The 14,640-nt window shown below is 44.1% G+C and overlaps 1 protein-coding gene across 5 annotated transcripts in view; it reads left to right on the top strand.

The window, feature by feature from the left end:
* The window catches only part of LOC105278795 (calcium-transporting ATPase sarcoplasmic/endoplasmic reticulum type), a 46,149-nt gene extending 32,216 nt beyond the window's left edge, over positions 1-13,933 (top strand). For 2 of the 5 annotated variants that reach the window (XM_011338162.3, XM_011338171.3), the window contains exons 9-13: positions 26-161; positions 249-401; positions 529-662; positions 750-867; positions 1,004-1,204. In XM_011338162.3, the coding sequence (XP_011336464.1) occupies positions 26-161; positions 249-401; positions 529-662; positions 750-867; positions 1,004-1,204 (742 nt within the window). Of the gene's footprint in view, positions 1-25; positions 162-248; positions 402-528; positions 663-749; positions 868-1,003; positions 7,399-8,388; positions 8,923-9,351 lie in introns of those variants that run through there. The other 3 variants (XM_020031372.2, XM_020031375.2, XM_011338152.3) reach the window with 3 other exon arrangements.
* Positions 13,934-14,640: the final 707 nt, after the last annotated feature.

Here is a 14,640-nt window from a genome sequence, read left to right as displayed (position 1 = left end):
TTGGTTTGCGTTCATTACTTCACAGTATATTCTTGACCGCCGCCCTTGGTCTTCCCGAAGCTTTGATCCCGGTTCAACTGCTGTGGGTCAATCTGGTCACTGATGGTCTTCCAGCTACCGCGCTTGGTTTTAATCCCCCAGACTTGGACATCATGAGCAAGGTAGGATGGTGATCAAAGAGACACGCTGGTACCTTATCAAAAAAGTAAGAATTTCTTATCAACTTTACGTGTATGTTCTTTATGCAGCCTCCTCGCAAAGCTGACGAATCTCTGATTTCTGGATGGCTATTCTTCCGTTACTTGGCTATCGGTGGATACGTAGGCGCTGCCACTGTCGGCTCGGCTGCTTGGTGGTTTATGTACAGTCCGAACGGCCCTCAAATGAACTACTACCAAGTGGTAAGATCAAAAATTAAAGCCCGTCCATTGATTAGATAAAATTATTGGTGCAATATCGAGGAAATGATATTTTTCTAACTATCTAATTAATTACCACTGTTAAAATGGTGTGTCATGCCAATTACAGACTCACCATTTGGCGTGCATTGGTGGAGGAGACGAGTTCAAGGGCATCAACTGCAAGATCTTCGCCGATCCTCATCCCATGACTATGGCTCTCTCTGTGCTGGTCACTATTGAAATGTTAAACGCTATGAACAGGTGAGTGAGACCTCGCGACATCTCAGATGAAAGTTATCGCGCGTTTACGCGATCGCGACTAAAATTCCATGTCTCTTTGATCTACAGCTTGTCTGAGAATCAGTCGCTCATCACCATGCCACCTTGGTCGAACATGTGGCTCATCGCCTCCATGGCTCTTTCTTTCACACTCCATTTCGTCATCCTGTACGTCGATGTTCTTTCGGTAAGCTACTTCATTTACTTGTACCTGTAATCCAGAATTGTTGAAAATTTTTATTCCACGTGCAACAATAAAAAAAAAACTAACAATTCACATACTCGAAGGAAGATAGCGAGCACTGTAAACCCGTCTGTTTCAGTCCGTATTCCAAGTGACCCCGCTGACGTGTGAAGAATGGCTTACCGTTATGAAGTTCTCCATTCCAGTGGTACTTCTCGACGAAACCTTGAAGTTCATTGCCAGAAAGATCACAGACGGTGAGAATCCAATTTACACCGTATATGGGATCGTTCTAATGTGGGCTGTGTTCTTTCTACTGTTGTATATCTGTCCCATATAGAACGTTCGCGAGTTAACGATATTAGTCTAGCAGACGATGTTTTTTTCCTATGGAAAAGCATCCACGAAACTAAAAAAAAATCCTTGGAACTCTTGCAATTGCATTTAACCGGAGCTCTTCCCATCGTGACGCGGGAAGGCGCGAGATAAGTTATTAACGGAGTGCGTTCAAGTGAGATTTTAACAAAACGTTTGACTGTTGTGCATGGTGTTTAGTACGACCGTACGAATTAAATCGATAAAAAAAATATATATATATATGCATAAAAAATATATATATATTTTTTATATCCACCGCCACCGAGGCCCACCATGCCCGCATCACACACCGTATATAATCTGACATCGCTCAACGATCACGGGTTTTCGAGTGGCGTCCAAGTGATTTAAGAGAGAGACCCCCGTCGTATAATCAAAGATTGTGATCGTTACATTATTTTCTACGAGTGCCTTTTGAACATTGAATTTCCTCTGCAAACACGGAACCGTTCATAGATGTTCTTTCCGACGTAGATATGTATACTCAAACGATTCCCCTTCTCCTCCGATTCCCTTTCTGTACACCATATTATTTGCACATATCTATTTTTTTTCTCACTTATTTTGCACTCTTCTGTACAGTTAGCAGCATATCGAATAATTGTGGCAAGCAATAACGCACTAACGCAGCAAGATTCCGTATTAATTTACGCATGCCTTCCACCCGTGTTCCTCGCCGCGATTTTAATAGCGCTACGACGCGGATTTTTATATGTAATAATACCCGTGCACGTATATTCGAGGCATTGATCTTAATCAATTTTGGAAAGTACAAAGTAGAGTTCGCCGGTTAATCGCGCCGGAGATTACCTACCGCGGCACTCCGGCGAAGAATTAAAGACGCGAAGGCACATTCGTAACTTGCGTGTTGCGAGTAGAAGTATTCCTATTAGAGTATAAATGCGCGCGTTTACACAACGAAGACAATAAAATATCCGGCAGAGACACGGGTGGAACGGACAGTAGTTCCCAGTAATACTATTTTGTTCTCCCTGTCCCCGATTTTATTTTCAGGTTCAATGTAATGCACGCATGCATGCACGCACATACGCACGCACGCACGCACCGAATTAGCATAACAATTGATCCGCGTGATTAACGTATAATCGTTCACAGATTATTACCGTTCTCTTTCCGTTGCTTTGGATGTTGCTTGTTATAAATCACATTTATTGATGTATTCTTAGTGTCCGGTGTGCCGATTTCGGGCCCAGAATTTCGGAAGTCAGAGCTGGAGCTGTCTGCTGAGAGTTTGCTGAAACCCCGAGAGAATGCTCGTGCAAGAACTTCGCACTAACGGATCTCATTTTATGTCCCCGCATACCGTGTCTTCCTCTTCCGTAGAAATAGTGCATGCACGGTACAATTAACACACAGCATGTTTCTGTAAGATCCTCTTTGTGGTAATCTATATAATTTTTTTTATTATTGTTATCCTGCCGTGCCGCAATCGACGAATCACTCGACCTCGCGGGTCTATCGCGGTTTCCGTTGTTCGAGCAAAACAAAAAGACCTTGTTTCCAAAATTACGTCTCGACAAACGATAAATTATCCTCTTATTTTAATTTCATGATTTTGGATATTCTAGTCTGTGACGAACAAGCGAATGCAGTCATGACAATTGCGAGGTATACAATTTTGTACATAACAAAAAGTATTTTATTTAAATCAATTAATTAAAGCAAATGATTATTGCGATTATTAGCGGAGACCATTAAAGCGTGATTGGGACACGGCAGGATTTTCTCTAATTTTTGCACTGGTTTGTAACACACATTATTACATCTATCCCTTATGTATGCAACCCGTTTACATATGTGATTTACATATTTCGCGAGTTGAATTCCGCAACACAGATACCCACCTTATCACTAATTTCCGGATATGGACTGCAAAGAGCTCTGTAAGTGTAAGATAATAAGGCAACTGTCAAGCAGAGGAAACTATAGTCGACGTCTCTCATTACTTTTCTCGTTCGCGCTCGAAACAGACGGGGGGGGGGGGCAGTCCATAGATTTTCTAGTGTGCATTCGTTGACATACTACTATATTAGAGCAGTGCTCCGAACACGAAGACACTCAACGTCGGAATTGATTGTATACATTCCTGTCGGTAATGATATTACGTATCTTTCATTGTAAAATTAGCGAAATTACGTAGATATCTCTTTTTTACATACTCGTCACCGATGACGACATATAGCGATGTAGTCAGAGCGCGTATCATTGTTTTCTCTGTCTGGCTTCCACAAAATCTTTTTATATTCATAGTCCTTGTTTCAAATTTGCGAGGATACTCCCAGTTGCAAAATTCTGATGTTAACGAAATTTTGCAAATGCGCGTAGAGGAGATCGATACACAACTTTACACCGTCTTATAATTATCCAAAACGTGAATAAGTGCTTAAATAATCATGTTAATAAAAATAATTTGTTTATTGCAATAATTCGTTTCTGGTTTTCGGATTGAAATCGCGTTTTCTGTCTGTTTTCCGTTTCATCGAATATTTCAACTCATTTTTCAAGGAATGAGAAGTAACCTGATATCGAGTATCAACTTACATATTACTCATTAAAACAATTTTTCGTGATAAAAAGAGAATGTTTAATATTTAGTACACTTCTGTACGCATCTACAATATTTCGTCAAAACGGATCGACAGCAATGCCCGTTTTACCGAACTGTGATAATTTCATTAACGAACTCGTTTGAGCATGAGTCGCTGGGAAACTCTTTGTTTTTTTCTTTCTCACATCGACAAACCGCCGATCCTCAGCGTCAGAATTTTTGCATCGCACGGGACGATCCTCAATTAATAATAATCGAGGATTACCTCTCGATTGAGTGAACACGAGTTCGGCCACTGTCTTAGCTACCACGCGTCACATGCGAAACGAATAATCGGTGTCGTCATCGAGTACGTGGGCCTTCGATGCATCTGACTGCTCAGTCAGTTCATCCCTCAGGGCGTGTACCGTCCGCGGAAGCATAGATCACGCTTGGAACACACGTACATCTAGCAGTGTAGAAAAAGAAGAAGAATCGAACTCGAGGAAATGCTGACAGAGACGAAATTATCTTGATTCCAGTCAATCTCTTCTTTCTGGCCTCTTTTTCTCGTACTTGCTAGTGGTACGTGCAAAACAAGATCATCTGTCGCGACAGGATGTTTCTGTACAGTCTGTAATTCTGAGTCACATCAAGTAGATTCGCGTCACAATCGAGGGGATGGTCTTGAGCTGCGTTCTGTGTTGCCCGCGGATGGTGCACGCTCTTCAGGGTTCATCCGGATCTTCATAGAGATCACCGCGATTCGGCCGCGATTCACAGCGCGCGTCGCCCCTCGAACACGTGCAAACGCAACAAGACTGATGATGTGTTCCGGCGGGGGGTTGATTGCGCCGCTGCGCTTTTCGGCGCGCAACGCATAATAATAATAATAATTTAATTGGCGCCGATTAATGCCGGCGCCAGACACGGAAGTCGACCGCCGTCGTGCGGCACGCGAGATATAGTGTAATATAATTAATTAATTAGTAACGGTTAAGGCGTGATACTTTGGTATGGGCATAACTAAAACTTAATCAGGACGGATGCGTTGGAGCCGCTAGGCACTAACAGACTTGTGTCTCGAGTAGCGTTTGTTTCGTTCCGAGTAACGTAATTGATTTTTTGTGTTTTCTTTTTAGCGAAAGATGAGCTATCGGTGTGCATCCACAGGCCGATACCTGTGCCTTTGATCGCGAATGTCGGTTAAATCTTGTATTCGCGAGAACGGATTCTGCGCCTCACGGTTGATAGTGATGAAAATTACTTTTGCAGGAGAGCATATCGAGCTGAATGCAATTTTCATTTCCTCGAGATGCGTAATTGCCGTTTGTGTAACAAATTCGTTTCATAGTCATGAGCGCTTAAAATTAAATAAGTTTTGATTGCCTACCACTTTGCAGAGAATTAAATCTCAACTACAATGGCTCTGGTGTATATAGGAAAGCCAAATATAGATATCTCGCTTCGAAATTTTAAAGATATTTGATACGAACGATGAATCTGTCGATCTCTTCAAGTCTTATCTTTTGCTATGTTTGCTGTCGTTGCGTTCATCTATCAAGGCACAGAATTCCAGCCGCGTTATTCATGCGAGTGCGACTATCAGTTAGCGCAATTGCGCAAGGAGCACAGGTATGCGCGCGGGGATCAACGCCGGTATGAAGTGTTTAATGCAGTTCTGTGACGCTCAATAAATTCGACGAAATCAATCGGGGAGTCCGGATGCAATATTACATGAGCGACGAGTCTCAGGAAGAAGCTTCGAGTTTTTACACTGATTAAATTTGCCAATCTGAAAAAGCGGGATATTTGCAACGATCATTTTCTGGACGAAGGCGCTTCAAAGTTCCTTTGTCGAACACGTTTGTGCACTCATCTGATCTTCTCGGGGCTCGTTGCTCATCAATGCTTTGCGCTCAGGTCTCTACTTTGGCCACGATGTATCTGTAAGTACTTGAGTGTGCATTGTATTTTACATTCATCAAGAATGACGGAGTAGTGCCATCTCGACGAAAGAATACCGGCATACACGCGACGTCATGCAGATATCGACGAGTTCGCTCGCCAGGAAGGAAATCGCAGATTGAGCATATACGTTTCGATTGAATCATAATGCTACATTTCCAGAAGAAGAAAGACGTTCTTTGTCGTAGCTTTTTTGCATACTTTGTACATATCATGCACAATTTTTATTCAAGGGAAATAATTTAACATTTAACAGAAATCATGTTTTTTCTCCATTCAATTTTTTCAATTAAAAGAAAATTAATTCGTAGTTGGTGAATTACGTTTTTTGTTGATCTTTGCGTGACGTTGACGAGCAAGCGCGGTGTCCAGCGACGATGAGACTACGATCGCGTCGTTTCCTGCAGGAAGTACCTATTTCTATAACGATAATAAAGTAATATTAATATTAATAACTTATGTGGAATGACATTGAGTGATTTTTGAGTATATGTTCTCTGTCGCGGCGTACGATAATCCCGGGATACGATTTCGGGCGCAATCAGATTCGTATATAGAGATAGAATACATGAAAGTAGAGATAAAAGGGAAGACACGAGAGATAAAAAAAGTATAATACGAATCCGACTGTCGCTTACCCAGCGTACGATCCAATTTATGCGATAAGTATAATCGCATTATCGTACAGTTATCATCGTTTCCTGTGTTGGCGCGGAGCCAAGTTCGTAATTCGTTTATTATTTATCGTCTGATAATTATATATCCGATATTCGCGTCTTTGTCGTGTATTCGATACGTGAGCTCATACGGAACGATATTATAACAAGTGAGAGTATATTAACGGTGAATACTATTAGTGCATTACTTGTTATAATAAAAAGGAATCATGTGTTACTAATGCTCATGTGCGTTTCTCGATTCTCGATGATTGGCCTTACTAATCGAGCGTATGCGACGATTCTCGCTTGGACTTGGCAAACGTCGCGTGTGTAACACCGCCAAATCGAACACTTGATACACCGCTGACGTGATGAGTGTTTGATCCAGTTTGCTCCCTCCACCTTCCGCCATCCGCCTAAATCACTTTAACTTTTCGACTTTTTATCTGTTACCCGTTATTCCACGACGTCCTGAATGCTCACCGTAACCGCAGCTGGCTTAAGACATTTAGATGTTGGTGGGCCAAAGTAACACGAGATTGCTCAATATAGAAGAAATCGAATCTGGAGTAGAAAAATTATATTCGAACCCGTACTCTCGTAAATAAAGTCGGATCAGAAGATCTCGTTTAGACGATATTTTAAAATTATATATAAGAAAATTTACGTAACTGCAAAAGCGGTTATCCCAAAATTCTACAAGAAATTAATTTAAGAACTGATCCTAGAATATGTAATTAAAAAGGAAATGCAGTACTTAGCAGTACTTGGTGCAATAAAATGATCATAATCGTGCTCGAGCTACGGTCCACTTATCCGATGATTAAGACAGCCCTGCTTGTAACCCTTATGACTTTTTTTCGACGTAACAAACCGAAAGGCTCTCGAGAGGACTCGCCCGGTGGGAGACCATCTTGTTCAGCTCGCCACGTTGCATCTGTATGGAGGCAAGATTTCGAAAAATAAAACACGTGACGCCGAAATTCTCGTTCTTCAACGGCGCTCCTATCCATCATCATCTATTATTATGTGTGTCCCAGCCCGTCATCTCCCTTCTGTCCATAAAACTTGTTGTTTGGAGTTTTGCATGCGTTCACTGGAAATAAAACCGATGTGATAACTGTCGACCCGGAATGACCCGAGTCCTCAAATCGAGGAGGTGGAAAAACTTCCCCGACACATCGTACGAGACCTCAACACATCTCTCTTGCTAATCCTCCCCCTGCCTGCTGGTGTGTGCCAAACTGTGTACAGTCACGGGAAGAACGGTCTTCGGGAACGACCACTATGGCCACACACGTGAACGATGCAGGTAATGTGAAATTTGTCATTCTTAAGACTAATGAGATTTAGCGTTCTCGTTGTATGCCCTAACATGACGCACACGTACACACGAGTCATACCCCCGGAAATACTCGACGATTTAAGAAATCACGATCTCTTCGTCACGCAATTGACATTCCAAAGTATCAAGTTGGATAACAATTGGTGTGGATATTTAATAATTCTAAATGTAAATGATACTCGAGATACTTTTTTACAGAAGCAGTTTATTTATTGTATATTTATTTATCTTATCGTTACACGCATTCTTCATCGCACTTTTGTACAATTTATACGACTGCAATTTTTCAAGGATATATAATTTATTATATAAGGATACATTATTTATATAATTCAAGGATTTATAATACATTTTTACATACGTATTGTAATAGATTCCCTTATCTATGTATACGTACATGTATTTGCATTTCCACGACATTCCGGATACTTGAATGCCCCCCATGGTCAGGTGTACACTCACATCGCTGCGTTAACACAACCGCCGTTCGCCAGGCTTGCATCGAGCTAAGCAGCTGCATCCCGCTCCGTAGTGGACAAGAGACGCGCGAGAGGCTTACGAGCTGTGTCAGCGGGGGTTGCCTGGCGTGTGGTGGAATAATTGATGTTACCCTGGTATGATTGCAGTGTCGCCGCCGGTGACGTCGCCGAAATAAAGACCGAAGGGGCGTAGGGCGCGAGTCTGAGAGACACCTAAATCGGCCGCAGCCGAGAAATCGGCGATCCAGCACTCACATTACACTCTCGAGCTGCTCAAAGGGACTGGACGTCTTATAACAGAGAAAAAAAAACCCCTGCCCTCAGTGTCCACCCACCCCCGTACACCGCACCACATAATGCATCATCAACAGCCACACATATACACACGAACACACGTCACGTGCATGTGCACTTTCGTCCGCGTGGCGATCGGCAGTCCAAGATCGATCACCCGCGAGATGACAGGAAAGAAAAGAAAAGGAAAGGAAGAAAAAAAATGAAGAAATCCAAGAACGAATGTACGAGTGTTAGCTTATGGTGATTAGAATATTATCGCAGTCGCACGCGACTTCGTCCACCTGTAATCGACACGGTTGTACGTTTGTTACGTTGTACGCGCGCTAGTAGGTTTCTAACGATGTTCTCATGATTGTGATGATAAATAAGGATTATTCTACTCGAGTTGCGCCAAGAGCTGTACCCTTTATTTCACTCGAATCACCGATACTCCACCGTCGACAGAGATGTGCAACAACAAAGTGCCGAAGCGATGTTTTCGCAAAAAGAAACAGCCATCACACTCGTTAACGTATCGCCAGCGTCCGCAAGCCATCGTAACATCCGCGACGGTTTTGCAGGCCGTCCCTTCTTCCAGGAATCCGTACATTCGTTCGAGCAAAACCCCGCGCGCCCAGTCGAGCCCGATTAATCTGAGGATCGATCGTTTTCAGATCGTCGAACCTTCATGAGGAAGAAGCCGCAGCGAGCACGTTAGACGAGCGCGCCGTGAGCAGCCGGCCGTTCGCTCGCTTACCTTTCCACCCTTTTCCACCCTTTAGTTCGCCATTTGGGTCTTCGCCGTTAATCGCTCTCGTGTGTGTTATGTTGCAGTAAATGAAGTGGTCGTCGACAAGTGGGCCCAGTAAAAAAACTGGTGGGTCGACAATCGTGATCCCAAGTTACGCCGCCCGCCGCCGCCCGCCAACCGAGCGCGCGAAGCAAGCTTCAGCCCGCAAATTAGAAAACAAAAACACAATAAAGACCCGAAAATACAAAACGAAAGCATAGACAAACGAGACAGGCGCGAAATAACCGGCGCGCTTGCATCGCATCTCATCGCAGTAGAACGCTATAATAACAGCAGCAACAGCAGCAGCAAGCAACGCGGAATGCTCGATAACTACGTTAGCTACCTGCAGTCCAACTCGCAGTTTTGGGGACACCCCCGATCGCTGGCTAGACGCGCCGCAACCGTTTCGCCGCCGCTGCTTTTCTTCTTCTTTTATACCTTTTCTTCTCCCGCTCTCCCAGCAAGATCGCTGCTACGAGGGATCGTTCGAATCGAGATCTTCGCTGGCGACGGCGACGAAAGCGAGACGAACGAACGAAGTTGGCTCGAAAACCCGCCCCGTTTTCGGTGTCTAGAGCCGCATTAACGTTCTTAACGACTGTGCCTTCTTAGAGCGGTTGCACTTGCGCCAGTTAACACTAATCTCTCTTAGTCGAGCTACTTCCTTCATCCGTACAAGGTGTCTTTCGAAAGATATACAGGAAAATTATGGATAAAGTTGTTGCGAACCCTAACTGTTCACAAAATTGTTGTCTAGATGATCAGCTCTGAGAAATCTGTCTTGCAATCAGAGAATGTAACAAATGTGTGTATAAAATGGCTAAAATTAATGAGACTATATAAATATTTTTCGTTGTTCACGTGTATAAATAGCAGTTGTCTCCTTTTACGCGACACCTTGGATAGAATCGCAGTGAAGGGCTTAGCTGGACCAGACCACGGATGTAGGTGCAATTCAGCCGCAGTTTCCTACCCAAGCGAGTAACGATGCGATACGAAATCAGCTGTAGCTGATCGCGAGAAAGTAGAGGAGCGCTGCCTGGTAGCCTTCTAATCCTTGACGCCCTGCGGGCGTGTTAACGCACACAATGCAACGTAACGGCACGTAATACAACGCAATCTCTCTTCCCTATCCAAGCAACTGTCAATCATTCATATCTCACGCTTCCGAATCCATGCAATGCAAAACAACAGCTTGAAGTCTTCGAGTGAGATCCTTGATACAAGATTGTAATTCGTATAAATCAAGAAGCCCATCTGCCCGCGAACCCTTACAGGAAACACAAATTTCTTTATTCCTCGTTAGACACATTTATGTTTGCGTTTATTCAATCCTTTTTTCTCTCTTTATTCTGTTCTGACTTACTCTCTTCTTTCAGGTGCGCCATTTTTCTCGCCATTTTTTGACGCCTTCTCTGTGTCGCTTTATTAATGATATTCTGTCTTCCTCTCTGCTCCGCCTTTTCTCCGGCTGTCTAATATCTATCTTTCTCTCTATTCGATGCTTTCCGAGATGATCTCGCTCGGTAGTATCTTCTTCCTTCAACGAAGTTGGCGGTCATAGAAAGTCGCAAAGGCATCAATCATACAGTCGAAAGTTAAGTCGAAACTGAGTTAAAATTAATGTTGTCTACAAACGATATTAACAGCAAAAAATCTGAACTGTGACATAGTCAATACACTTTTGATAACAAAGATTGCTGCCTTTGAGTCCAGTATCTTCCACAAAGGCTCAAGTCGTGTCGCCAGAGCAGATACCCACCCCGTTCGGAACGGAAACGCGAGCCCTTTTTTATCAGGAATCCTCCCTCTAACTTTCGCAGGCACCACATCCCGTCCCGTGCAGATGAAGCCGTGCAAATTATAGGTACCTCTCGTGTTAGCCACGAACAACGGAATCCTCCGTAGCTTGATACGTTCGGTTCGACGAGCGAAAAAGACCGTCACCCGTACCTGGAACGCTCAATGATGCCACAGTCCGTCCGCGCGCGCTCGCGTTTATCCAGCGGACAGTCGCGAGAGAGAAAAAAAGCAAGTGAGAAAGAGAGAGAAAGAGAGAGTACTCTCAGTCCTCAACCATCTGCGTGCTAGAAAGAGGAATCTCCACCCTGTTACGACGCAGCATCGACGAAAAAAGCTGCACCGCTTCTTGGAGTCTCTGTGGATCCTTCAAGGAAGCAGTTCGTTATTATACACGGCGCAGCGGAGGCAGCTGGACGGCGAATTGATCTGCTGGACCTCGTTCGACTCCTCGGGAACGAACAGACGACGGGCAGATGAGAGGAGGACCGAGTGGTGACTCTGCGGAACGTACGACGACGACGATTTCGTGAGCAGTGACGTGACTTTCGCGACTGGAGGCCGCCCTCCGCCGACGAGGCGCTCCACGCTGTGCTGTGCTCTGTGGTGGTAGCACAGTGGCGTGTCCTGTGATATGAACGATCACGAGTGAGGTGCACTGTGATGCCGCCAAAGGCAGGCTCGAGCCACCCGCTCGGTGGTTTCCGCGCGACGTGCTCCATCCTTGGTCTCCACCCTCGGATGCGACTTCCACCTCCGGCGGAAGTGGGGTGAAGACGGTCCTGGGGACGGGCGTTTACGAGGGGATGAGACCTCGCGGTGAACGTCCACGGAGGGTGCGCTCGTGCGGAAGAAGCATCGTGGAGCGAGGAGTTGCGGCCTCCGGACACGCACGAAACTTACGCCACCGGGGAGTCCAGCCCAATCTCGCGAGATTTAAGAGAAATTGTTGTAAATATCCGTCGCGCGCACGCGGCGATATATGACGGGAAAAAAAAGAGAGAGATACTATAAATATATATATATATATAGTTATATATTATACATACACATTACATACAATATATATTTTTTTTTTCGAAGAAACGCACAGATGGACGCGTCGTCGCTGCGGACGATAATAAATTATTGTTATCGATAATATACTATTACTATATTATTATTATTACTATTATTATTATTATTATCGTCATCGCTACTATTGTTAGTATTACTGTTATCATTGAAACGCGTCACCGATCAGGTGGTACGTACTGTATATTGTCGTGTGATGGAAACGCGCGAGCGCTTTCGAGAACCGGGCTTTCGAGCGAGAAGGATTCGAACTGCCGAGGCTCGTGGTTGTGGTTTTCCTTTTCTCCCCTTCGTTTTTCGTTTGCCCGCGTCATTTCACGTAGCTGATCGTTCTTCGTGTTGAACATTACAGGCGGAATTAGCCATCTCGCGGCGTTCTGACCGTTACACGCTCAGGGAGATAAAAGGCGAGAGAGGCATCCGACCTGTCTCTGCTCGCTCCGACTTCATCGCGACTCTCCTCCGCTTCTCTTCGATTTTTCTTTCCAAGATTTCCTGACGAGAATCCTCCCGATAACAGGGTAATTAATATCCAACGTAGACACCGTTCTCGGTCGACCGAATGTCACGAGCGCAGCTTCATTCCGAGGGAAAACTCGTTTCTTTCTTCTTCGCCTGAAAATCGATCCTAAACTTGTTCCGAACGAATATACCGTAACGTCATTTGCAGCATCACGACAAGTGAACTGGGGATCCGTCATACTCGGAGACTCCTTCTCTCGCTCTTTCACTCGAGGAGGATACCGCGGTGTCGAGGCAGCATCCCTGTCAAGCGGAAGTTATCGCGGCGCGTTGGCTACTTCCTCGCCACGATTTTGTTCCTGGTGTTATTGTATCGTGTGTTGACACCTCTCTCTTTCTCTCGATGATATACGTCCCGACTTTTTCTATTTTTCCTTTTCCGTTTCCTTCTTCTCGCGAGGAGGACCTCATCCTTTATCTCTTCCCCTTTACCTTGTGTACTCCCTCAGACCGTTTCTCCATCCTCGTCGCATTCGTCATGTCGTCATGTCGACCATCGTCTTTCTCTCTCTCTTTCTCTCTCTCGCCCCGCGCTAAAATACATAACTAGCGATTAATTAAGAGTTAACGAGCCGCGACGCAAAGTTTGAGGAATCACCGCCAGAATGCGAGGTTTCTCGTCGACTTTAGTTCCCGGCACGACAAGTAAGATAAGTAAGAAACGCGCGCACGACCGAGTTCCCATCGGGGCGGGTTGAATTAACGTGCGCGCCGATAGGAACTCGTCGTCTAGCACAAACGACAATGCGTAGGTGTGTATATATATGTATATCATTATGTACATTATATCACGTATTATGTACATACGTATATGTATATATATATAAAAAGGGAGCATCCGTGCTCGTGAAGAATTGCTCCATGCATATACATATGCATCGCTCGCGTCATCCTAACCGGTGAACGTAGATGTGCACGTGCCGGTGTGTCTCTTGATCGGCACGTGCATAGATATGCACGCCAAAATCACCCATCCTGTATAATTAAAGTTCGTCATTTTTAATGTATGTGAATTGTAGTTTCGTCGAGTATAATTATTCGTACTTGTATAAAGGTAATATCGCCCGCGCTGACGCTCCAATCATTCTCGCTCGAAATCGTCCACGTTGGAGCATACAATTTAAGAACGAATTTCACTATTTTCTTCGAGGAACAGGTGACAAACCTTGCACATTTCTAATGTACGCCGACAGCTCTGTACGAATAAAAGGTTTGGAAATAATCGGACCTTGCCGTCTTGTCTTCGTCCCATCATTCATAAATCTGAAGTTTTCGTTTATTTTCGTAGGAAGCGTTAAGTTGAGAACGTTTAAAACAATTAAGTCTATCGATCGAGAGGAGTTTTTTAACTGCATCATCGCGGATGCGCCCTTCGTGTTGTCCATGTGGTTTGCTTGCGCATTACTCACGTTTGCGGTCATAGAATAATTCTAGAATACGCTTCGCACGCAGGGGATGGTACAAGCACTGCTCATAAATTTCCAAGGCGGAGTAAATAAATTTTCTTCGTCTGCTGTTAAAAAGTACAAACGAAAATAGTGCACTTCGCGAATCGTACACTGCGATCCGGTCGGGACTTATTACTGCTTTGCATTGCAAATTTAAATTGTTTTCAGCGACCGCGGGATGATGCGGTCTTTGAGGATAAAATGCAAGTTGCAGAGGACGGTATGTACGTAACACGTATTTCAACTTTCCTACGAAACATTGCATCGCAGATGGTTGTGGCGCTTTGTTTGAAATGCGAGATGTGTACTTTATGGTATTTATAAGGAAATTTTTCATTTATATCTTTTGTTTTATTTATTTATTATACCAAAAGTTTTATTATCGTGTATTATCTTTTTGCAGATATATTAAATATTAAACCACGAATATGAAGGGGTAGCTATTATACTTTAATAACATGGTATAAATTAATTAATTAATCCGAG

Source organism: Ooceraea biroi, chromosome 4, assembly GCF_003672135.1.
Source record: "Ooceraea biroi isolate clonal line C1 chromosome 4, Obir_v5.4, whole genome shotgun sequence".
Lineage (NCBI taxonomy): Eukaryota > Metazoa > Arthropoda > Insecta > Hymenoptera > Formicidae > Ooceraea > Ooceraea biroi.
The sequence above is the reverse complement of the archived record's forward strand: the minus strand, read 5'-3'. Positions and strand labels throughout refer to the sequence as shown.